The 26,695-nt window shown below is 34.4% G+C and overlaps 1 protein-coding gene across 1 annotated transcript; it reads right to left on the bottom strand.

Annotated features, from left to right (window-relative positions):
- Positions 1 to 22,436: 22,436 nt before the first annotated feature.
- On the bottom strand, positions 22,437 to 23,130 carry LOC141717202 (uncharacterized). Its single transcript, XM_074519299.1, has one exon. The coding sequence runs from the start codon at positions 23,045 to 23,047 to the stop codon at positions 22,565 to 22,567; it is 483 nt and encodes a 160-aa protein (XP_074375400.1). The 5' UTR covers positions 23,048 to 23,130; the 3' UTR covers positions 22,437 to 22,564.
- Between the last annotated feature and the right edge of the window lie 3,565 nt (positions 23,131 to 26,695).

The following is a 26,695-nucleotide window of genomic DNA, read 5'->3' on the forward strand; positions in this document are numbered from 1 at the left end:
TCAATATTTCATCAATTATTTAGCCATGTATGATTTTCTGATTGCTTTTATTTATAAAATCCATATTTAATTCTAAAATTCTTCAAAAATTATGAAACTCATATTTATGTAAGCTTGAAATATTCCGAGAATTCTAAAATTATTTTGGAAATTTTTGGGATTAATTTTACCCGCGCGTTGTTTCATTTTATTGATAAAAGCGGGTATAAGTGGCATTTCAAAAATTATGTTAAAATTATGAAAATTACGTTTTTATTTACTTCGGGATATTTATAATATTATAAGATTATTTTCGCAATTTTCTGAATTCATTTTAAATGCAGCTCAGTTCGTTAATTGTCAATGACGGGTATAACGCGTAATGCAAAATATTTTAAAATTGAGAATTTCTCGTTTTAGTAGTTTCAGAATATTTATTAAACTTTAAAATTATATTTTTGTATTATTTTGATGAAATTTGCACGTGCTACGTATCGTTAAAAATACATAAAACGGTGTTAAAAATAGGATATACGATTATGAATAAGGTACGTGTCCCTTATCTTGGACGCGTGGCAGCAGTACAGATCACCATTTATATTTTTGTTCTTCACCTCCTTGCTTCAACAGGAGACAGCAACATCAATCTCTCTCTCGATTTCTCTGATATCTCTCTCCTCTTTCCTTCTCTATTCCCGTTCCCTGTTCCTCTTATTCGGTGGAAATTATTTCCGCCGCCTCTGTTTCCGGCAAGTCCGCCGCGCCTGAGTTTTTCTGGTATCTTGCTCTTGCCCGATTATTTGACTCAACAGTTATATATATGTACATATATGCCTGCCTGTAGTTGGGTGGTGTGGGTTTCTTCTCTTTGGTTCTGTGTTGCTCCGCCGTGTGCCGCCTGTCCCCTTTGCTTTCCCGTCGTGGTTGTGTTTTTGTGTATAGCGCGTGTTATACACGTGTGTGGTGGAAATGAATTTTTATTTTTATTCTGTTTCTGCATGGATTAATTGATTAAGTTTTGTGAAATAAAATAATTAATTCGCGCAAGAATAAATTATTATTATAAATCGGTGGAGTCCGCGTAGGAAACCCGAAATTAATCGGGTACCCGCGAATTTTGCCGCCGTCAGCGATGAACATTCGTGAGCTGACGGTGGACTGTGATGTTTATTCTGAGTCCTAATATTTTAAAATAAATAAATTAGTTCATGAAATTATCTTTGAAACGAGAATTTGATTTTACGTTAAAGCCGAGTACGTAATTTAGTTGACGAATTGTGATTGGATTGATTGTTGGGTTGAACTGGTAGTTGGAATTGTGGTTATGAATTTGATTGTTGTTGGTTTGACGTCGATTGATGTATCGACGGGTAGTCCGATAAACAGAGGAGAAGCTGCCCGATTTCTGGGAAATTTACCTACAAAAATACGGGAGCGTATCCAACGATTATCGGGACGTCGAATGGTTATATAGATATATATGTGTTCTATATGAAACTTGATTGCATGATGTGATGAAATAATTTGGTAAAATCCATAACCCTGATTTTATGAAATTACAAGTATACGTATTTTCAAAAAACGAACACCAAACCGATTTCTCGAGAATGTGAACCCTGACTGTGGGGTGTGTTTATATTATAATAATCCATATAATTACGAGTCAGGTTTGAATATCGTTGGGTAAAAATTAGTATCGAGAATATGTCAAGCATACCTAGACGTCTAACATAGGGTATTTCGACCCTGTAGGTTATAATCGGGAACCTGAAAGTGGACGATGGACTAGAGATGACTTAGTAGTCAGTCGACGAGCTCAATAGAGTTTCAACAGAAAACCTGAGTGTCGGAGTCGAATCTAATGTGGATTAGTGGTCGGACGTTAAAGCCTGAGCGACAGAGTCGACTCAGAGTTGATCAGTAACAGTTGTAAAGCCCTGTGAGGCAAGTACTTCTAAACCTTTTTCAAGATATAATGCAAATGTTTCTAAATTCTCTCGTGAAATATTGTTAAGTATTCAAAATAGCTCTGTTTTATACTGTAAGTACTTTGAATCATACAACCTTGAACCCGAATCACCTCATTTGATTCTTGAGCCATAAGCCTTAAATTTTTCGTAAACCATCCTTTGTTGATTTTCAGATACCAAATCACACAAGTATGACACTACTCCCCAAATGTATAACTATCAAACACCAAACACTGGAACCAAATTGGTTGAAAACGTAGAAACTTTTATACTCCAAGCATTCTTTATAACATCAAAGAACTATACCTTAAAAAATCAGTATTCGCCTAATACCTGATCATTTTACAAACCGAAAACCGATTCCTATACATACCCTGATATACCCTTGAGATATCCATGAGTTTCCTTACATTTTTATTCAAATGTTTAACCATCATTGATTATGATCTTGTTTTATCGAATTATATTATTTATCATATTGAACTGCTTTAGGATTGGATAGTTTTATATATGTGGACCAGATTCGTGGTCAGACCATACCAATGGTCAAGTTAGGCCAATGTGTGCCTTGGATCCAGTAATTAGAGCAGTGCTGTGTGCTTGCTCGGGGTTAGTGCGTGACTGATCAGCAGCCTAACCTTGGTTTTTAAAACTTAAAATGAATATCCAATTCTAATCATTGTTTAGCAATAAACTTAATTTTTCTGAATCATCTTGTTTGATCATTGATTAGCTTCAATTATTGTAATTGTGACTTGCTGAGCTAGTTAGCTCACCCTTGCGATTTTTTTTATATATTTTACAGTTGAAACAGATATGGATGATAGTAAAGTTCCTCAATCCAAAGTTCGGGCTAAGGTTCCAGTTTGAGTCGGATCGAGCTAGCAAGGAGCTTCATACGGTAGAGAGATATTACGATTGTAAAAATAAATTTTATTATCAGCTGTAAGTTAAATTAGTTGGGATTTACTACGTTGTGATAAAAGTTAAGGTTGTGACTTGTTTTCATACTTTAACCTGCTGTGATCCGTGGTTATGTAAAGCAGGGTCATTAAAAATAGAATTTCTTATACAGGTTTATATATTGTGTATGTGTTATGGACCCCAAACTTCTGACCCGGGTTTGGAGGGTGCCACAGGTTGGTATCAGAGCTACAGGTTATAAGTCATTGAAACAAGCCTAGATTGTCGGGATTGGGTAGAGGGTTAGGATTAGAAACATGAAATAGAAAGATAAGACGTTGTGAGGTTGAGTGCGATTGTATAGTGGGTCTCTGGCACGGTTCGTGTTGTGATTCGAGATTCTTAACTTACGACGTGATTCCTAGACAACGACAATGGTAGATCCTGATTTCCCTGTATCATCTAATCGTTTGGAGCTTTCCATTCGAGGATCGTCATCTTCTTTCAGATTTGATTTGCAACTTGTTCCTCCATCGGTATTAATAGTATTACAATCTGTTCTGACAGTTGCGCATCTCTAAGTTATTCTACGCTATTCTATCACCTCTTGATACGAGACTACCTATTCAAGAACCTCCATTTGCTCATTCTTGTTTTTTTCTCTGTACATCCAATTATGAATTTATCTTTTCAGTTTACTTTACACCATGTTCTATGCTTTCAGTTTAAAACCTATCTTATGGAGTAACAGTATTTACGAGGATGGATCCGATAGTTACAGTAAATGGTTAGTGCATGAGATATTAATAAAGATGAAAAGAAGTTTAGAAAGAAGATTCAAGTGTTCTAGAGAATAGCTGTTATCAGGTTAAAAGAAGCCATTAGTGATTAGGCCACCCATGACTAGCTTATGGAATGGAGTAGATAAGTGTTGAAAAGAGAGAGTTAAAGGAGATTATGGATCTGGAGATTTCTTGAAGTTAGATAATGGTGTTATGATGATGGGACATAAATTTTAACAAGGTGATGTAACATTAGCCGATTTGTTGACAATTGGATAGCCTGTTCTACTTAACTAATGCAACGATAATGTCGGGAGTATTACCAGTATGGAAGCTTTGATGTGGAGCTACGAAGAAGATAACATGCAACGACAACTGAAGTTTTCGTCGATTAAGGAAGGCAAATCGACCCAATAAAGGAGAGAAGGTAGATTGAAGTGAACAGACCTTTATGTGATCATTTCTTTAATTTGGTACTTTGTTATAGGTAGGAAGGACAACAACCAACTCATATAGTAAGGACAACCAGATTTGTGATTTTCATAATTTTTAAACAAGTTTTCGAAAAAGATTTCCCCTCACAAAATTTCAAAAAGAATTTTTGAATAAAATAAGTTTTAAACATTGGTTGTCAAGTTACTACTTGAGTTTCTTGTTTGTTAAAAGACCCGGATTACCTGGAAGGATGTTTGTTTCAAGCTTAGTATTGTTAATTCAGAGAACAAAGTAACGAGCGATTATGAAGAAGTGGATTATTCTTAGCGGTAAGGTGCAAATATTGTTTGACAAAGTTAATAACAGAATCCGCGTCCGGAGTAACTATTCATCCAGTAGCAGAGACTATTAAAGTTTAAAGAATTCATTGATTTAAAAGGAGCCTGGGCGTGATCGAAGAAGATTGGGAAGATTTCCAGACTTTTCTAAAAGAAGAATATTATTAACAAAAGGATCGTTATGTCGAATGGTTTGTGGTTATTATAAATTAAAAAGAGGAAACTCGAAGTTATCTGGTGGGAAAGCCATTATGATCGAATTGTTAAAATATTATACGTGTAGATATGATGTTACAGACGCAAGACTTAACAAGTAAGAATTGTTATATGGAACAATTGGAATATGATCGAACAAGCTCGAAAGATGAATACAAGTGAAATATGGATGGTGACCAATGGTGTCGTTCTTGTCTTCAATGTTACAGCGTATATTCCTTTTTAATTTCTAAAAGTATATGAACTTCTTTTCTTAATAAACTCCTTATGATGATATAAAAAAGAAGGATATTGCATTCCTTTTAAATTTAATTGTTCCCTTCAAGTTTTGCTTTCTGATTGGGACAAACAGTGTTATGGTGAGACGCTTTGTCGGGATGACGAAGAGTCGGGTGGGACACCACCTAATCATGTGCTATATGCCATATGGTACGAAAGACTGGCCATCTTAAGTACCAATGTGGTTGTCTCATTCATATTCAAATCCTTATTTCTTCTTTCTTTTCAACTCTAAATTTTTGTTGAATTGTGAATCCTTCTAGTTGTTTCGTTGTACTGTCGTTCTTTGCAAGAGTCTCTCAAACTGGAATCAACGTATTATGGGCCAAGCAGGCAAAGTTCCATTTACCTTTCACGCATGGAAAGCAAACAACGACATAGGTGGATACTTTATGCGTTAAAGTATTGAAAGATGTGAGAGCAACTTGATTGTTTAACTCCTAAGGTTTTGTTGATAAGATGAATTATCCTGTTGAATTGATAAGATTGGAATCAAAGGACTAACAAGTCAAGAACATAAAATTGTTGAATAAGTAAGTATCAATGGTGGAATTGAAATTTCTGGCAATAAGTTGTGAAGAATTGATATCATGGAAGATAAGAAAATTTGACATTATTCTAAGGAATGGATTAACTATTTAAGGATAATGCCCAGACGAACCGTCGTGATGAAGAGATAGTCCTGAAGACGTCGAATGAGAAATGATGAGGTATAAAGGAAGAAGGAAGGTAAAGAATTTATTAACGATGATTACGGTGATCAAGATGTGAGCATTATGTGATTATGAGATTAATAAAAGTCAAAAGCAAACAAAATTTGAAGATTTTATAGCAATTAAGGAGTTTCAAGATATGTTTCCAGATGAGTTATCAACATTTCCTTCAGATAGAGAAATGAAGCTTGCGATTGACTTAATGCCTGAGACAAAGCCAATGACTAAGGTCTTACCTAAAATGGCACCAGTTAAAATGAGGAAGTTAGCAGAGTAGATGCAATAAATGTTCAAAGAAGAAGCGATGAGACCCAACATATCCTATAAGGTGCACCGGTACTAACTGTTAATAAAAAAATGGAAGTTTGAGATTATGCGTCAACTAGAGAAAGCTCAACAAGTTTATTACCAGGAGTAAGTATCCGTTACCTCGAACTAATGATTTATTTGATCAGTTGAAAGAAGCAGAGTATTTTCTAAAATAATTTAAGCTTTGGATTTTATCAATTGGAAGATTAAATCTATGGACATATCAAAGATAATTTTCAGAACTGAATATCGTTCTCGTATTGTCATTTAGATTAACCAATATACCAGTAATATTTGAACTCGATGGACATAATCTTTAAAGAATATCTGGATGAGTCGTATTTATGTTACTTAAAGTCAATAGAGGACTATGCGAAGTATTTAATGAAAATTGAGGAGTCGGGGAAGAAAGAAGTTGTATGTAAAGGTTGCAAGGTGAAAGTTTTGATGATAGAAAGCATAAGTAATCAGTGAGGAGGAGACCAAAGGAGATCCAGTAGAAATTAAAGTTACTATGAATAAAGAAAGGCCAAAAGCACCAACAAAAGTAAGAATTTTTTACCATGGACCGGTTATACTGAAAATTTGTGCAAGATTTCTTGAAAGTTGCAATACCTTTGACGAAGCTAATCAAGAAAAGCAAGAAGTTTTGTGAAGTGGAGAAGGGAGAAGGAAGGTTTTGCGTAGTTAAATAAAATAATGGTTACAGCACCTGTTTCATCAATTTAAAAGTATCAAGGAGGTTTGGTAGTTTATAGTAATACTTCTCATTAAGAAATAGAATGTGTGTTGATGCAGCACAATAAAGCTATTGTATATGCATCCAGACAACCGAAACCTTATGAGCAGAAGTATCCTACTCATAATTTGGGATTAACAGTAATAATATTCATTTTGAAAGATTGGGAAACATGATATGTATGGAGAAAGGTGTAAGATCTATACGGACCATAAGAGGTTGAAGTATGTATTCACGAGGAAAAGCAAAGATAGAGGAAAGCGATAAGCAAAAAGGAGAAAACTGAAAGGAATATGTCCTAAGTCCAATCATGTATTAGGATTTAGGAATAACTTTTTATGTAATCTGTTTTGATTTCATTGATATTAATAAAAGACTTGTTTTGTTTTTATTACGGGCTCTATCTATTTAAGTGTTTAAATAAGATATACCATAGTTTAGAGTAAAGCTTTTTATGGATTATGATGAGATCATAATAGTGAGACCTAAAAGATGATAACTCTAAACTTAACTAGTTCCTGGTCATAGGATTACTAACTGGTAATTAATAATCCGCAAAGATCGGTACATACTATGCTTGCTTCATTATGAAGGATGTCTGTTCTCATAGACATTTGTGTGGTGACACTATAGCTAGTATGTAGGTGCTTATTATGGAATAAGTTCACTGAACATGACTCGCACAACTGAACAACTGATGGAGTTCACTCACGTGTCAGCAGTTGTTCACATAGTGATAGTTGTACAAGTATCCTTAGACTTGAGGTCATCATAGTCATCTTGTGTACACTGAACTATGCTTTGGTTTAGTTCTTAGTCTCCAGGGACAATTATTAGGGCTCTTCTGGGTATAGGAATTTGTACACGAAGATAGTGTATGATCAATAAAGGATCTACCCCTTCCAGTGAAGGAAGCGAATGTTCAAGGCTGATCCACTTATGCTAGTTCAGGAATCTCTGGCCAGAGTAAATGAAATTAGAAAGGAGTTTCTAATTTGCATAGAACTACGCATAGTAAATGGTAAGCAAAGTGATTGAATTAGATAGGCTTGACACGAGATCCATGCCTTGTATTTAATCGGGACATTGTAGGGTAGAAGGAGTTTATTGTACGGTAACTATTCACTGAATAGGTTCTTGGTATTCTAAGTGGTGAATTCATATTATCCGGATAGTCGCGATATGCTGAGAAGTATCCCTCACGATGTAGAATAAATGTGATTAATTAATTAATCATATTTAATAAATTAGAGAATTTATATAAATAATGATAAAATAGTTTTATTATTATTTATTTCTACTACCGGCTTAATATTGAACCTACAGGGTCACACCATAAAAAGAGAATGATTTAATGGTGGAGGAATTAATTAATAATGGCTAAATAATTATTTATTTGTGAAATAAATATTTAATTGGCAAATTTAATAATTGATTAAATGAGATTTAATTGATTATAAATTAATTAAGAAAAGTTCTTAATATTATTAATTAAATGATTTAATTTTTTGGAAATTAAATCAAGAGAGAGAATTATTTCTAAAGTGTTTAGAAAAAGGATTAATGATTAAAAGGTGTTTTAATTATTAATGAGAATAATAAATGGGATAATAATAATATTATTTATGGGAAAATTTCAGCTGAAAATTTTGCCTATAAATACACTATTATAGACCCTATTTTATTCTAACCCACATCAAACCCGAAAACCCAATAAGTTTGGAAAACCCAATTCTCTCCACCTCCTTCCTCCTCCTTAACATCGTTTTCTTGGTGGATACCGGTGGAGTGCTTCACACTTGAGGAGCAACTGCTAAGGATCTCTGATCGTTGTCTCCGAATTATTATAAAAGGTTAGATTCGATCCCTCGAATTTTTATTCACGATTTATATGCTTTTATTTGGATTTTGTATGTGTAAAAGTATTTTGCCATGCCCTGCTGCGTTTAAAATCCAACATTGGTATCAGAGCATAGGTTGTATGCATATAGATCTGTGGTAAAAATTTCAGAATTTTATGTGCTTGTATGAATTAATTATGATTTTTACAAGTTATATTATGGATTAATTTTGTCTGATGAGAAATCGTTTCTCATAATAATTTTGAATGTTGATCTGGGTTCTACAAGTGTTGTAGATCGTCTGGGTATTTTTTTCATAATTTTATGATATATAGATTTTTTATTATGAAATTTTGAAGTTCTTGTAATTAAATTCGTAATTAAATAAGTATAAATATATGTATATAAAGTATATATATATATGTTTGTATATATCTGTACTATTGTCTGCTATATACATCTGCTCTGCTGCGGCACGGAAAAAACAGCAGGAAAGAGACAGAGAAGTCAGATGCACGGCGTTCGAGAAGAATAAGCTGTCGGCTGCTGAAAAACAAAAAAAAAATAGGGGTGTAACGCATTCCGGGAATGCGTTACACACCTGTGGCGCATTCACGGAATGCGTTACACCCTTTAATGGCTTAAAAGGGGTGTAACGCATCACCGGAATGCGTTACAGGACTTGTAACGCGTTCCTGGAATGCGTTACAGCCCGTCTGTTGATTTTAAAATTGATTTTCTGGGAGTTTCGTAACTCCGTTTTAGGCGTGCAATATACCGTTGGATTCGTTTTTTCAAGACGGATCTAATGGAGTGATCAATTTTAGTTTATATAAAAGTTTTGAACTGTTTATATTTCCATGAAGTGTTTTAAAGTTGTTTTTCACTATTTTAATTGCTTTTAAATGCTTCATGTGATACATAGAGATGCATAATGCTTAGACTAATGTGCTAGATGATGTAACATGCCTACCTTGATGTTTATTCATGTTGATATATGTGATATATGCTTAGTTTATCATGCGATGATTGATTTAGGTGAACTTAAATGAACATAAGGCGTTTGTTAGACAACCTAGTATAGTGAAATTGTTTCATAACCTTAATAACAATATTATGAATACAATTATGAGATTCTTGTGTTTGTGAAACACGTAATTGAATATGAATTTTTGATATTAGAGAAAGGATGATTCTGTCAACAACAGATTTCTATCTGTAAGAAAGGGTTATTAAGTGACGCCTCTTGACAATGCTCCACCCGATCTGGGAATCATCCGATTATTGATTATTGATTTGAATTATTTAATTTAAAAGGAAGAATTTCTTTATAATATGATTATGATTGTAACGTAATATAATCCCTCTAAAATTAAATAATATCAAGTAGTAATTGGCCAATGACACAACGGGCTTGTGTCGGTCATAGCCTTCCAACATGATAGAAAAGTAGTTCTTATTTTTGAATCATTGTCGGTTCGTGCTACAGCCGAGGGCTTTGATTTCGAAATAAGAAATACTTGTCTATTACATAGAGATGTGTACATTGAATAAGAATCTAAAGGTCGGTACGTGCTATAGCCGTGGGACTTTGGGGACTGATTCAACTGTACGGAATGTTGGGTTAGACTTGACTTAGAATATTGAGTTTGTCGTGCTACAGCCGAGACTCAATTATTCAAGAGGCTAAAGTTTGATTAGGGAATAACATGAGATGTAATTGACAAGAGTTGTCTGCCTATTGAACATTACATGGCGGTTCGTGCTACAGCCGGGGTCGTGTAATGGAATGTAGGATCCCTATTCCCACTAGCATTATGAATGCTTAATTTTTCACGTAGGGGGTTGAATAAATTAGGAAAACTAGTGGGAGCCACTTATGAATAAAGACCCGATTCATATAGTGTTTTAAAATGAAATCGAATATTTGCTAAGTGTTGTTATGTGTTTATCATTTACAGATTTACTTTGTACGTTATGTCTTTTGCACTATCACTCGGGAGCATACTAGATGCTCACAAGTTGACTGATCCTAATTTAGCTGTATGCTTTCACTGTAACAAGTTAGGGCACTGGAAGAGAAACTGCAAGGTTTACCTTGCAGAATTGAAGAAGAAGAAGGGTAGTAAGACTACCGCTTCTGATTCAGGCATGTTCATGATCGAAGTTAATATGTCACTAGGTCAAATTTCTACTTGGGTATTAGATACCGCCTGTGGTTCTCATATTTGCAATTCGTTGCGAGGACTAAAGGGAAGTAGGAATCTTGAAAAAGATGAGGTGATTCTACGTATGGGCAATGGAGCAAGGGTTGCGGCCATAGCTGTAGGATCATTTAGTTTACATATGCCTACGGGCAAGACTATTATTTTGAATAATTGTTATTACGTTCCCTCTATCGTGAGGAATATTGTTTCTATCCCTATGTTGGATTTGGATGGTTTTTCATTTATTATTAAGAATAATGAATGTTCTATCCTTAGAGATAATGTTCTTTATGGACGTGGAATTTTAAATAATGGTCTGTATGTATGTGACGTAGAGCATGATTTACTTCAGATTGAACAAACTAATAAAAGAAAACGAGATGATGAAAATCTAACCTATTTATGGCACTGTAGGCTAGGTCATATTAGTGAAAATAGACTTCAGACATTGCATAAGGAAGGGTTACTAGACCCCTTTGATTTTGAATCATATCCTACATGCGAGTCTTTTCTATTGGGTAAAATGACCAAATCTCCATTTAGTGGACATGGAGAGAGGGCTGCAGATTTGCTAGGATTGGTACACACAGATGTATGTGGACCAATGTCTACGCAAGCCATGGGAGGATTTTCGTACTTCATTACTTTCATAGATGATAGATCTAGATTCGGATATGTGTATTTGATGAAACACAAGTCTGAAGCCTTTGAAAAGTTCAAGGAATATAAACATGAAGTGGAGAAACAAACCAAACACAGTATTATAACTCTTCGATCAGATCGAGGTGGTAAATACTTGAATGGAGAGTTTCTAGATTATCTCAAAGAAAATGGTATAGTCTCCCAGTGGACTCCTCCATAAACTCCACAGTTGAATGGGGTATCTGAAAGGAGAAATCGAACTCTGTTAGACATGGTTCGGTCCATGATGAGCTATGCGAATCTTCCAGTATTCCTATGGGGTTACGCATTGGAAACCTCAGCATATTTACTGAATAAGGTGCCTTCCAAATCTGTTCCTCAAACTCCGTATGAGATATGGAAAGAAAGGAAACCGAGTCTTAAACACATTAAGATTTGGGGATGTCCAGCGATGTCCAGCTTATGTCAAGAAAGTTGACCCAGATAAGCTGGAATCTCGATCCGTAAAATGTAGTTTTGTGGGATATCCTAAAGAGACTTCAGGGTATTACTTTTACACCGATCATCGGGTGTTTGTCTCCAGACATGCTACCTTCTTGGAAAAGGAGTTTATCCTTGAAGGAAACAGTGGGAGCAAAATTGAACTTGATGAAGTTCAAGAAGCACAAACTACTACGGTTCAAGTGGAAACACCTGTTCAGACTGAACAACCTTCTGTGGAACAGCCCATTCGTAGGTCAGAGAGAGTGCCTCGCCAACCTGAGAGGTATTATGGCCTTGTCATTGAGAATGACAATGAGTTGTCAATCATTGATGAAGACGACCCTAAGACCTATAATGAGGCTATGAGTAGTGTTGACTCAGAGAAATGGCATAGTGCCATGAAATCCGAAATGGAATCTATGTATACCAACCAAGTATGGACTCTGGTTGAAGCGCCTAAAGGTGTTAAGCCTATTGGGTGCAAGTGGGTATATAAGAGAAAGATTGGAGCAGATGGCCAGGTGGAGACCTATAAGGCTAGGCTAGTGGCAAAAGGATTTAATCAAAGACAAGGGATTGACTTTGATGAAACCTATTCGCCTATAGCCCTGTTAAAATCAATTCGGATTTTGCTTGCGATTGCTGCTTACTACGACTATGAGATCTGGAAAATGGACGTGAAAATGGCCTTCCTCAATGGGAACTTGAGGAGGAAGTGTATATGACACAGCCGGAAGGTTTTCTTTCCAAGGGAAATGAACACCTAGTGTGTAAGCTGCTGCGAACCATATATGGTTTAAGGCAAGCTTCTCGTAGATGGAACACCCGTTTTGATGAGACAATCAAAGAGTTTGATTTTATCAAAAACATGGATGAACCATGTGTCTACAAGAAGGTTAGTGGGAGCGCGGTAACATTTCTTGTATTGTATGTGGATGACATACTTCTTATAGGAAATGATATACCGATGCTGCAATCAGTCAAGGTATGACTATCAAAGAACTTCACCATGAAGGACTTGGGAGAAGCATCATACATTCTCGGTATGAAGATCTATAGAGATAGATCTAGAAGAATGATAGGTCTTACCCAGGGTACATACATCCAGAAAGTGCTTAAAAGGTTTAGCATGGAAAACTCCAAAAGAGGTCTCATACCGATGAGTCATGGAGTGTCCCTTTCCGAAAAAATGTCTCCTAAGATACCTGAGGAAAGAGAGCGTATGAGTAAGATTCCTTATGCTTCAGCAATAGGATCTATCATGTACGCGATATTGTGTACAAGGCCTGATGTTGCTTATTCAATTAGTGTGACGAGCAGATATCAGTCCAATCCAGGCGAAGACCACTGGAAAGCAGTGAAAAACATCCTTAAGTACTTGCGAAGGACTCAGGACATTTTTCTTGTTTTTGGCGGTGAATCTGAGTTGAAAATAGAGGGTTATACTGACTCTAGTTTTCAATCAGAGAGTGATAGCAAATCCATGTCAGGGTACGTGTTTACTCTAAACGGTGGTGCGATAAGTTGGAAGAGTTCCAAACAGTCGACAACGGCTGACTCTACAGCAGAAGCAGAATATATAGCTGCAAGTGAGGCTGCAAAAGAAGCTGTTTGGATGAGGAAATTTGTTTCTGAGTTAGGAGTTGTTCCTAGCGTCGAAGAACTTATTGTGTTGTATTGTGATAACAACGTAGCAATAGCACAAGCCAAGGAACCTAGGTCTCATAAAAATTCCAAACATGTCCTGCGGCGCTTTCATCTGATTAGGGAGATTGTTGAAAGAGGAGATGTCAATATCGAGAGAGTTGACACATATAACAACGTAGCAGACCCACTCACAAAGCCACTTTCTCAGAGTCACTTTGATCGGCATAAAGACAAGCTGGGTATTAGATACCAGAGTGATTGGCTTTAGTACAAGTGGGAGATTGAAATGAATATGTCCTAAGTCCAATCATGTATTAGGATTTAAGAATAACTTTTTATGTAATCTGTTTTGATTTCATTGATATTAATAAAAGACTTGTTTTGTTTTTATTACGGGCTCTATCTATTTAAGTGTTTAAATAAGATATACCATAGTTTAGAGTAAAGCTTTTTATGGATTATGATGAGATCATAATAGTGAGACCTAAAAGATGATAACTCTAAACATAAATAGTTCCTGGTCATAGGATTACTAACTGGTAATTAATAATCCGCAAAGATCGGTACATACTATGCTTGCTTCATTATGAAGGATGTCTGTTCTCATAGACATTTGTGTGGTGACACTATAGCTAGTATGTAGGTGCTTATTATGGAATAAGTTCACTGAACATGACTCGTACAGCTGAACAACTGATGGAGTTCACTCACGTGTCAGCAGTTGTTCACATAGTGATAGTTGTACAAGTATCCTTAGACTTGAGGTCATCATAGTCATCTTGTGTACACTGAACTATGCTTTGGTTTAGTTCTTAGTCTCCAGGGATAATTATTAGGGCTCTTCTGGGTATAGGAATTTGTACACGAAGATAGTGTATGATTAATAAAGGATCTACCCCTTCCAGTGAAGGAAGCGAATGTTCAAGGCTGATCCACTTATGCTAGTTCAGGAATCTCTGGCCAGAGTAAATGAAATTAGAAAAGAGTTTCTAATTTGCATAGAACTACGCATAGTAAATGGTAAGCAAAGTGATTGAATTAGATAGGCTTGACACGAGATCCATGCCTTGTATTTAATCGGGACATTGTAGGGTAGAAGGAGTTTATTGTACAGTAACTATTCACTGAATAGGTTCTTGGTATTCTAAGTAATGAATTCATATTATCCGGATAGTCGCGATATGCTGAGAAGTATCCCTCACGATGTAGAATAAATGTGATTAATTAATTAATCATATTTAATAAATTAGAGAATTTATATAAATAATGATAAAATAGTTTTATTATTATTTATTTCTACTACCGGCTTAATATTGAACCTACAGGGTCACACCATAAAAAGAGAATGATTTAATGGTGGAGGAATTAATTAATAATGGCTAAATAATTATTTATTTATGAAATAAATAATTAATTGGCAAATTTAATAATTGATTAAATGAGATTTAATTGATTATAAATTAATTAAGAAAAGTTCTTAATATTATTAATTAAAGGATTTAATTTTTTGGAAATTAAATCAAGAGAGAGAATTATTTCTAAAGTGTTTAGAAAAAGGATTAATGATTAAAAGGTGTTTTAATTATTAATGAGAATAATAAATGGGATAATAATAATATTATTTATGGGAAAATTTCAGCTGAAAATTTTGCCTATAAATACACTATTATAGACCCTATTTTATTCTAACCCACATCAAACCCGAAAACCCAAAAAGTTTGGAAAACCCAATTCTCTCCACCTCCTTCCTCCTCCTTAACATCGTTTTCTTGGTGGATACCGGTGGAGTGCTTCACACTTGAGGAGCAACTGCTAAGGATCTCTGATCGTTGTCTCCGAATTATTATAAAAGGTTAGATTCGATCCCTCGAATTTTTATTCACGATTTATATGCTTTTATTTGGATTTTGTATGTGTAAAAGTGTTTTGCCATGCCCCGCTGCGTTTAAAATCCAACAAAAACGAACATAGAAACTGTACCAGAAGAATTTTCTATGGAATTTTAGAAGTTGGAATTGGGAGTCAGAGTTTATAATCCAAAAAGGAGCAAGATGGATAGTATGACCTTTCAGTCGAAGTTGTTAGGGAAAGATAAGGAGATGTCAAGAGAAGATAATGGATCGCGATGTTAGCAGTTAGTAAGAGGAAATTTATGCACTCAGGAGAACGATCACGATATCCCCAGGTTCTCTTTCAGCACTTGGAAGCTACAAGTAGAAGAATTAAGAAATGAGATTCCACAGAGAATTCACAGTATAAAGTATTTAATCTATTGAAGAGATGCCAAAATATATAGAAATTTACAGAAAAACAGTAATAACCAGGTATAAGAAGGGAATTTCAAAATATACTGAGAAGTGTTGAACATGTCAAAGAATTAAGGCGAAGTATCGGAGGGCTAGTGGACAAGGCAGACCAAGGAGTGGTTTTAGAAAAAGTAAGTGGTAAAGTGTACCAGTGATGTTGAGGAAGAAAAGGAATGAAATTATGAGATTATGTACTGATTATCGGGAATTGGACAAAACAACAAATAAGAATAAGTGACCCTACAAAAAATTAATTGCTTACGAGACCTAATTCAAGAAGTATATTATATCTCGGTAATTAACTTAAAAACCGACCTGGGAACATATCAGAGATTACGATTAAAGTGAGTTAGGAGCATTGTAAGCTCTTGTAATATTATGTGAAATAACAAGTGTATCAGGTGACTATAAGGAATTAAGGAACGTGGTGTATAAGGAGTACTTAGATAAGTGAATTGTATTTATTGATAACATCTTCAGCTATTCAGGGAACTATACGTTGAGTCTTCAAGAATGAAATTTTGACTAAGGTTAACAAAAGATTCTGAATTAATTCATTAACAACTACCTAAGCAAAGCCGTATGGTAACAGACGCCTTAGGATTGTATATAATTAAGACCACCGAGGAGTTAATAAACGAATTGGAAAAAGTGAAATCTGAAATTCAAATACTTAAAGGTGATAAGACGTGAATATATGAGATTACTTTTCAACCTTAACGGATAGAAACGAATAGAAGATGTTTAAATGATTGGAAGCTAAAGCTGAAAGTGAGCACCGCCTATCATCCTTAAATATATATGTGTTCTATATGAAACTTGATTGCACGATGTGATGAAATAATTTGCTAAAATCCATAACCCTGATTTTGTGAAATTACAAGTATACGTATTTTCGAAAAACGAACACCAAACCGATTTCTCGAGAATGTGAACCCTGACTGTGGGGTGTGGTTATATTATAATAATCCATATAATTACGAGTCAGGTTTGAATATCGTTGGGTAAAAATTAGTATCGAGAATATGTCAAGCATACCTAGACGTCTAACGTAGGGTATTTCGACCCTGTAGGTTATAACCGGGAACCTGAAAGTGGACGATGGACTAGAGATGACTTAGTAGTCAGTCGACGAGCTCAATAGAGTTTCAACAGAAAACCTGAGTGTCGGAGTCGAATCTAATGTGGATTAGTGGTCGGACGTTAAAGCCTGAGCGACAGAGTCGACTCAGAGTTGATCAGTAACAGTTGTAAAGCCCTGTGAGGCAAGTACTTCTAAACCTTTTTCAAGATATAATGCAAATGTTTCTAAATTCTCTCGTGAAATATTGTTAAGTATTCAAAATAGCTCTGTTTTATACTGTAAGTACTTTGAATCATACAACCTTGAACCCGAATCACCTCATTTGATTCTTGAGCCATAAGCCTTAAATTTTTCGTAAACCATCCTTTGTTGATTTTCAGATACCAAATCACACAAGTATGACACTACTCCCCAAATGTATAACTATCAAACACCAAACACTGGAACCAAATTGGTTGAAAACGTAGAAACTTTTATACTCCAAGCATTCTTTATAACATCAAAGAACTATACCTTAAAAAATCAGTATTCGCCTAATACCTGATCATTTATCAGCAATGTCAGCTTTGGAATACCGCTTTACCAAGCTTCATATGAACGCAAGTGTAGGTCCCCATTTTTATTGAGATAAAGTGGGAGAAAGAAAGTTGTCAAATTCTAAGTTAATTCAGCACACCAAGAGCGTAGTAATATTGATTGAAGCAGCTTGGAGTAGACAGAGAAAGAAGGCAAAATTGTATCGAGAGAGAGTATGAATATAGAAATAACCAGTAGTGTTAGTAAAAGTTTCGTCTTGAAAGAGATTGGATAAGTCTAAGTAGAAATGACAAGTTAAGTCCTAAATTTAATAGACCATTCGAGGTATTGATAAATATAGATAAAGTTATTCATGAGTTGATATTACTGTTATAGCAGTATGTACATATAATGTGTTCTGCGTGTCAATGTTAAGGCGATAAATATCAGATTCAAATTAAGCGATTGGTTAGGAGCCAATGAGCTCTTGTCTAAGTTTATTCTGCATATAGTGATCGATCCAAATTCTTGATCGTTAAAGGCGAGTTCTTGAAATCAGAGTATATCCATAGTAAGTACGTTTGAAACCTCGAGTAGTAGAATCTACTTGGAAATTAGAGTCAGATATGCTTGACAAATATCCTCACTTGTTTAGTTAAACTAGATTCTGAGGACAGAATCTTTTTAAGGGGGGAAGGATATAACGACTCGTGTAGTTTTGAATTATTCAAATATGTGATTATGGGAATTATTACATAAATAAAATATTTGTATTGGTTTAACCGCTATGTGTTGTTTGGTTATTATCTATGTGTGAATTATGGTGTACCGGGTTGTCCACGAGATTAATTATGGAGTCGTATTGAATTGTTCTCACTTTCAAAAAGTGGATTTAGTGCAAATTTATTTGCATAAATATATGGAATGTCTCAAAAATTGTTTTTATGGTTCTATAATTACAATAATTATTTTTGAGATTTTATAAAATTTAGAAATCAATATTTCATCAATTATTTAGCCCTGTATGATTTTCTGATTGCTTTTAGTTGTAAAATCCATATTTAATTCTAAAATTCTTCAAAAATTATGAAACTCATATTTATATAAGTTTGAAATATTTCGAGAATTCTAAACGTTTTTTGAAAATTTTTGGGATTAATTTTACCCGCGCGTTGTTTCGTTTTATTGATAAAAGCGGGTATAAGTGGCATTTCAAAAATTATGTTAAAATTATGAAAATTACGTTTTTATTTACTTGTGGATATTTATAATATTATAAGATTATTTTCGCGATTTTCTGAATTCATTTTAAATGCAGCTCAGTTCGTTAATTGTCAATGACGGGTATATCGCGTAATGCAAAATATTTTAAAATTGCAAATTTCTCGTTTTAGTAGTTTCAGAATATTTATAAAACTTTAAAATTATATTTTTGTATTATTTTGATGAAATTTGCACATGCTACGTATCGTTAAAAATTAATAAAACGGTGTTAAAAATGGGATATACGATTATGAATAAGGTACGTGTCCCTTATCATGGACGCGTGGCAGCAATACAGATTACCATTTATATTTTTGTTCTTCACCTCCTTGCTTCAACAGGAGACAGCAACATCAATCTGTCTCTCGATTTCTCTGATATCTCTCTCCTCTCCTCTTTCCTTCTCTATTCCCGTTCCCTGCTCCTTATTCGGTGGAAATTATTTTCGCCGCCTCTGTTTCCGGCAAGTCCGCCGCGCCTGAGTTTTTCCGGTATCTTGCTCTTGCCCGATTACTTGACTCAACAGTTATATATATATGTACATATATGCCTGCCTGTAGTTGGGTGGTGTGGGTTTCTTCTCTTTGGTTCTGTGTTGCTCCGCCGTGTGCCGCCTGTCCCCTGTGCTTTCCCGTCGTGGTTGTGTTTTTGTGTATAGCGCGTGTTATACACGTGTGTGGTGGAAATGTATTTTTATTTTTATTCTGTTTCTGCATGGATTAATTGATTAAGTTTTGTGAAATAAAATAATTAATTCGCGCAGGAATAAATTATTATTATAAATCGGTGGAGTCCGCGTAGGAAACCCAAAATTAATCGGGTACCCGCAAATTTCGCCGCCGTCAGCGATGAACATTCGTGAGCTGATGGTGGACTGTGATGTTTATTCTGAGTCCTAATATTTTAAAATAAATAAATTAGTTCGTGAAATTATCTTTGAAACGAGAATTTGATTTTACATTAAAGTCGAGTACGTAATTTAGTTGACGAATTGTGATTGGATTGATTGTTGGGTTGAACTGGTAGTTTGAATTGTGGTTGTGAATTTGATTGTTGTTGGTTTGACGTCGATTGATGTATCGACGGGTAGTCCGATAAATAGAGGAGACGCTACCCAATTTCTGGGAATTTACCTACAAAAATACGGGAACGTATCCAACGATTATCGGGACGTCGAATGGTTATATAGATATATATGTGTTCTATATGAAACTTGATTGCACGATGTGATGAAATAATTTGCTAAAATCCATAACCCTGATTTTGTGAAATTACAAGTATACGTATTTTCGAAAAACGAACACCAAACCGATTTCTCAAGAATGTGAACCCTGACTGTGGGGTGTGGTTATATTATAATAATCCATATAATTACGAGTCAGGTTTGAATATCGTTGGGTAAAAATTAGTATCGAGAATATGTCAAGCATACCTAGACGTCTAACGTAGGGTATTTCGACCCTGTAGGTTATAACCGGGAACCTGAAAGTGGACGATGGACTAGAGATGACTTAGTAGTCAGTCGACGAGCTCAATAGAGTTTCAACAGAAAACCTGAGCATCAGAGTCGAATCTAATGTGGTCTAGTGGTTGGACGTTAAAGCCTGAGCGGCAGAGTCGACTCAGAGTTGATCAGTAACAGTTGTAAAGCCCTGTGAGGCAAGTACTTCTAAACCTTTTTCAAGATATAATGCAAATATTTCTAAATTCCCTCGTGAAATATTGTTAAGTATTCAAAATAGCTCTGTTTTATACTGTAAGTACTTTGAATCATACAACCTTGAACCCGAATCACCTCATTTGATTCTTGAGCCATAAGCCTTAAATTTTTCGTAAACCATCCTTTGTTGATTTTCAGATACCAAATCACACAAGTATGACACTACTCCCCAAATGTATAACTACAAACACCAAACACTGGAACCAAATTGGTTGAAAACACATAAACTTTTATACTCCAACCATTCTTTATAACATCAAAGAACTATACCTTGAAAAATCAGTATTCGCCTAATACCTGATCATTTTACTAACTGAAAACCGTTTCCTATACATACCCTGATATATCCTTGAGATATCCATGAGTTTCCTTACGTTTTTATTCAAATGTTTAACCATCATTGATTATGATCTTATTTTATCGAATTATATTGTTTATCATATTGAACTGCTTTAAGATTGGATAGTTTTATATATGTGGACCAGATTCGTGGTCAGACCATACCAATGGTCAAGTTAGGCCAATGTGTGCCTTGGATCCAGTAATTAGAGCAGTGCTGTGTGCTGCTCGGGGTTAGTGCGTGACTGATCAGCAACCTAACCTTGGTTTTTAAAACATAAAATGAATATCCAATTCTAATCATTGTTTAGCAATAAACTTGATTCTTCTGAATCATCTCGTTTGATCATTGATTAGCTTAATTATTGTAATTGTGACTTGCTGAGCTAGTTAACTCACCCTTGCGATTCTTTTTATATATTTTACAGTTGAAACAGATATGGATGATAGTAAAGTTCCTCAGTCCAAAGTTCGGGCTAAGGTTCCAGTTTGAGTCGGATCGAGCTAGCAAGGAGCTTCATACGGTAGAGCGATAGTATGATTGTAAAAATAAATTTTATTATCAGTTGTAAGTTAAATTAGTTGGGATTTGGTACGTTGTAATAAAAGTTAAGGTTGTGGCTTGTTTTTATACTTTAACCTGTTGCGATCCGTGGTTATGTAAAGCAGGGTCATTGAAAATAGTATTTCTTATACAGGTTTATATATTGTGTATGTGTTGTGGATCCCAAACTTCTGATCCGGATTTGGAGGGCGCCACACACGCCTTCATCTTTAAGGCCCACACTGTATAGTTCCCTCTCGTTAGCATAGCATAACTCAAACTCACCGTGTTCTCCATGCTCTTCTCAGGTTCCATCATTCTTTATTTGGGCATACACTTGGTCATCAACCAAATATTAATGACTCTGATACCAGATTGTTGTAGATCAAAGTAAACTTGCAATGAATAGATAATATGAAAACAAAGAAAAACAAAGTATTGTGGAACTACTTACTTTCATTAACTGAACGTTACATACTATTAAGATAATGCATAATGCATACAAAGGAAATGCTAAAAACTAGAATCCGGAAACAACTACTTTCCTAACAAATGGATCACTACATGTTTATTTCCTGAACTCTCCTAAAACCACGCCACTACTGCATGACCAAATCCAACTCGATACAACAGACAGCTGGGACACCAAACAAATCAAAACAACTAAATAATTTCTTGGTAAATTATTTAGTTAACGGGTTTACCAACTAAATAATCAAAACAAATCAAATTATTTCTAAATAATTTCAGAAATTGAGTTTACCAAGATTATATCTCATATCTTAACGGGTTAGGACCTCAAGTAGATCATTTCTTGGTTATGTAATGTGGCTACTTGACGAGGGTTTGTTACTCAAATATAATTTAGTTTGCAATTGCTGTAATTTTTTGCTCCACTCAAAACTCCAGTCATAGTATGGAGTTACGTTACTTTGAATTTGATGCAGCGATTCAAGTACAAATGATGGAACAAGCCAAAAGCATTGGGCAGTAAATTCCGACCATAGCTTGGTCTTTCTTCTTGCAGGTTATTTACAGTTACAAATTATAAATCGAGGGCCTCCAAATAATTCCAGAGCGTAACTTTTTAGTTAATAAAAGCGTCACATCTAAGTCAGTTTAATCAATTCAAACGAATAAAGGGACAATGCTACAAGGTTTAAAACTAAAGACATGCAACATTACTTATATATAATTTTTTTATTAATTTGTACATAACATAACATATAATCATGAGAGACCACAGCACACTGACATATGCATACATGTCATTGCCACTTATTTCTTGTTACATAAATCAATATTTTCTTCAGTTGTTGTCACCTGAACCTGCCCTTGAACCTGCATGGGAACCAGCCTCTGAGCCTGCTTCTGAACCAGCTCCTGACCCCGACCTAGATCCCGCATGTGACCCAGCATATGAACCCGCTTCAGAGCCTGCTCCGGATGACCCCCCTCCAGAACCGGCACGTGATCCAGCATGCGAACCCGCTTCAGAACCTGCTCTAGACCCGGATGAGCCTGAACCTGATCCGGACGAAGAGGACGAACTTGACCCGGAACTAGAACTAGATCTGGATCCTGAGCCAGAACTCGATCCAGAACCAGCCCCAGCTCCTGATCCAGAACCCGAACCACCACCCAAACCGAGACCCACCCCAGCTCCAATTCCAACACCAATTCCACCGAGATCTAAACCCAAGTCCTTCCTAGCAACTCTACTCTCTGATACTATAAAAGCAGACATAACAAGAACCATAACACCAAATGCTACAGCTCTTCCACCAGCCATTTTTTTCTTCTTAAAGTAAATTTTCTCAGGCTCCTCTACTTGCTTAATTGTATAATATATTATACAAGATAAAGTTTTGTATATTTTCACTCTGCATGGGAACTTCGCCTTTTATAGATACGTTTGTGTAGCTACAAACAGTACTTTGGTGAGTATAATGATTAATGTGATTTTAGTGGAGTTGGTGGATATAGATGAAAATGCTGCATGTGGCTAGTATTTCATGTTTTGTGGAAGATGTGTAATTTACTGACAAGTGCTGTGCATTTTAAAACCGAGTACAAGATCATAATATCCACCGAGTGTAGTGGAGTTCATTGTTGACCTATTTTGCTGCATAATATTGAAATCATTGTCAATATTTGGCTTATATATGTGAATGATTTACATTTATGTTACTATGTATAAACACACATTTGGTGACCTAGATAAGGCCAAGTTTGGATTGAGTTGCACCACCACTATAAGTGACGCGGTACCACATGAATCTGTTTATAATTAATTGTCTCAAATTGGAAGCTTTGTTCTAAATCACATTGCGCTCTTCTAATCCACATTGCTGATCATTGTAATTAATCTAGTTCTCGTTTTAACAAGCTAAAATTTTACTACTAATTAATCAAGCTAATCTGGTGATCTTATTTCACCTACATCTGACGTACTGCATTTCTTTCCACTTCTTATACTATCATCCAGGCAGATCAATGTTCCTAAAACTTTAATGACCTGTGTTGTAAACAATCTTTTACGGTCATGTTTTGAAAGGATTAATATAAATCCTGCTGCCTTCTACAAACCTAGTTTTGCCAATATAATCTCTTATCCTGAGCCATGCTCTCAAGCAAATGATGACTGTGGTAATTACATTTCGGGAATGAATATATATATGGTAGCACCTAGAGTACCTGAATTGTGGAGAATCATTATTTAAAAAATATAAAATATATGTTTTATTTTATTTATCATTATATATAGTTATATATTTTAATTATCAAGTTAAAAATCGAAGTCACACAATTTTTTTAATTTTAAAAATCATTAAAATTAATGAAAAATTTTAAATTGGTTCTATAGTAAAATCACACTTATTAAAAATTATTCCATTGTAGAATCAAATTTAAAATCAAGTAATTTTAGCTAATTTTAATTGTTAAATTTTTATTATATTCAAATATAGTTATTATTCTAGGTTAGCATCGAATTTTATATTTTTGGAAATAAAATTTTAATATTTGTGATGAGATTTTATAATAAAATCAATGATTCTCCAAAGTTTTCCCTATAAGATGGTTCTTCCGAGTAAAGGCCTACCTGATACTTTAAAATCAGTGCCAAATTATTTTTAATATTATATAATTTTTTAAATTTTTTTGAAGTAAAATTTTTAAGACATGAATTTTATTTATGATTTAATAATATATAATTATAAACTGGCATGATTGCCCGTGCAGCCACATTCAATTTTTTTTATTTCTTCAAATGTGTGATATAGTGGATTCATTTTTTTGTATTAAGCCATTTCTTGTGTCTTGATTTATTTAACGTCAATCATCGGTAACGGTTCAATCGACATTTCTCCATCCTAAAGCATGGATTAATTAGGTAATTAATGTGTATTGGTCCTAAAACACATACAGTGTAAAGTATTTTCTTTTCTTTTTTATATATGTATCATTGTAGTATTATAAGTGAGGAATCTTGTAAAGCACTAGTTGCATTCTAATTTTTATAATCAATCATTTATATATATATATATATATATTATAAAAAGTTGTACATCTTATATATATGCATCTTTTGAATGACATTAATCATAAATTTATTCTATATATCAGTCACACTTTTACAATATATTAAAACTTATTAGATCAACATCATATTTCAAAATCATTTTATTTTTTTGTATTTAGTTGATTAAAAGTTGATTTAGTCTAAAGTTGAGATTGAGAATGAAACTTTTTCATGACAATCTTATATAGTTATTTAATAGGTTAGAATATATATATACACACATATATGTATATATACATATATGTGTACCTTGAAATGAAAATCTAGATTCAATCCAAGCCTCACATGTTTAACTACTTTAAATCTTAGTCACAATATTTTTAATAGATCTATTATCGCTTTTACTCATAGTCACACCTTATATTTACTCCAACTTATTTCAAAAGTCCCGTACCTCATATATGTATATTATATTTCTTTTGAGCACCTGTCTTCCATCTTGATAACTTTAAAGTTGGTTATCTTTCCTCGACCAGATCATATCTCATTAATTTTTGATAATCTTTCACTTCACAAATTACATCGCTTTTTCAAGCGTCGTGATCATGATATGAATAGTGGATACATTCACGATATATGTGATGATATAAGAGATTGTTAGATAATGAATCACACACAGCGCTGGGGTGAATGTGTTTTTGTGTTTTTCTGCTTTTCTTGAAGTGTTTATGGTGATGAACAAAGTAAATTAAAATCTTGTAGTTAATTGTGTTAGTATTGAATTTAGACAGATAAAACAGTGAACACAAATCTTTCAAAACTCACATAATTTTTTATTAAAATTAAGAATATTTTGCTACAAACTTTCTAGGCTCTTTGCTGATAAAGAGCTTAGCTTATTCCTTGAAAGAATACAAGATTTTTCTAATCTTAATTGTTACTACTAAAAAGCATCCAGTGTTTACTTTATAGAACAGTAAACACTGGTTATTACACAACATGCAATATCATGTGCTAAACCCTATTTTTAGATAATCAAATCTTTCTATTTCTGTCTTAGTGTATCTTTGCTAATCTTGCACGCTTGTGACTTTACTTTGCCAGTTAATCTTGGCCTTTGATCTTGCACTCTTCAAAATGCTTTTTGTAGACTTGTCAATCCAACTGATTGGATTATTTGTTGATTGACAATCTTGGATTTTGAACTGGTCTACACTTTGTACTTTGAGTTTTACCTCGAGATCTTCAGTTTGGCATATAGAGAACTTGACATCTCGATAAGTATATTGGATTATCGAGATCTCTACTCACTCTATAGTTGTTTTGACTTATCGAAGTCCCTGAGTTCTCTATAAGAGAATTTGGCTTATCAGGATCTCTTATCTTAATGTCTTCACTTTGGCATATCGATATCTCTGAGTTCTCTAGTAATATTTTTGACTTGTCGATATCTCAGAGTTCTCTAGTGATATTTTGATTTGTTGATATCTCAGAGTTCTCTAGTGAAGAAATGACTTGTCGATATCTTCAATCTTCATGTCTGTAATTTGGCTTGTCGATATCTCTGAGTTCTCTAGCAGCTTTTTCTGACTTCTCGATAAGTCATTCTGGAGTTCTCGAATGACTTCTCTATAACACTTAATTTGTGACTTGTAGAGATCTTGACTTAGAATATTTTTCCCAAAACAGATTTATTCAACTCCAAGCTTCTTCATAATTCTTCTGAGGTATGATCTTCTTGATTTTATTCTAGATAGAATTCTTAGGCTTAATACTGTTTACAGAAAAAGATTCCAGTCTGCCCTTGAATATTTTTACAGACTTAAGTGGTACAATACAAAATGCAAACTTAGATTACAATACAACTTATTTAGGGTTGTCAATTTGACTTAGTCTTGTTATTGTACAGGCATGTTT

Source organism: Apium graveolens, chromosome 4 (genome assembly GCF_009905375.1).
Source record: "Apium graveolens cultivar Ventura chromosome 4, ASM990537v1, whole genome shotgun sequence".
Taxonomy (NCBI): Eukaryota; Viridiplantae; Streptophyta; class Magnoliopsida; order Apiales; family Apiaceae; genus Apium; species Apium graveolens.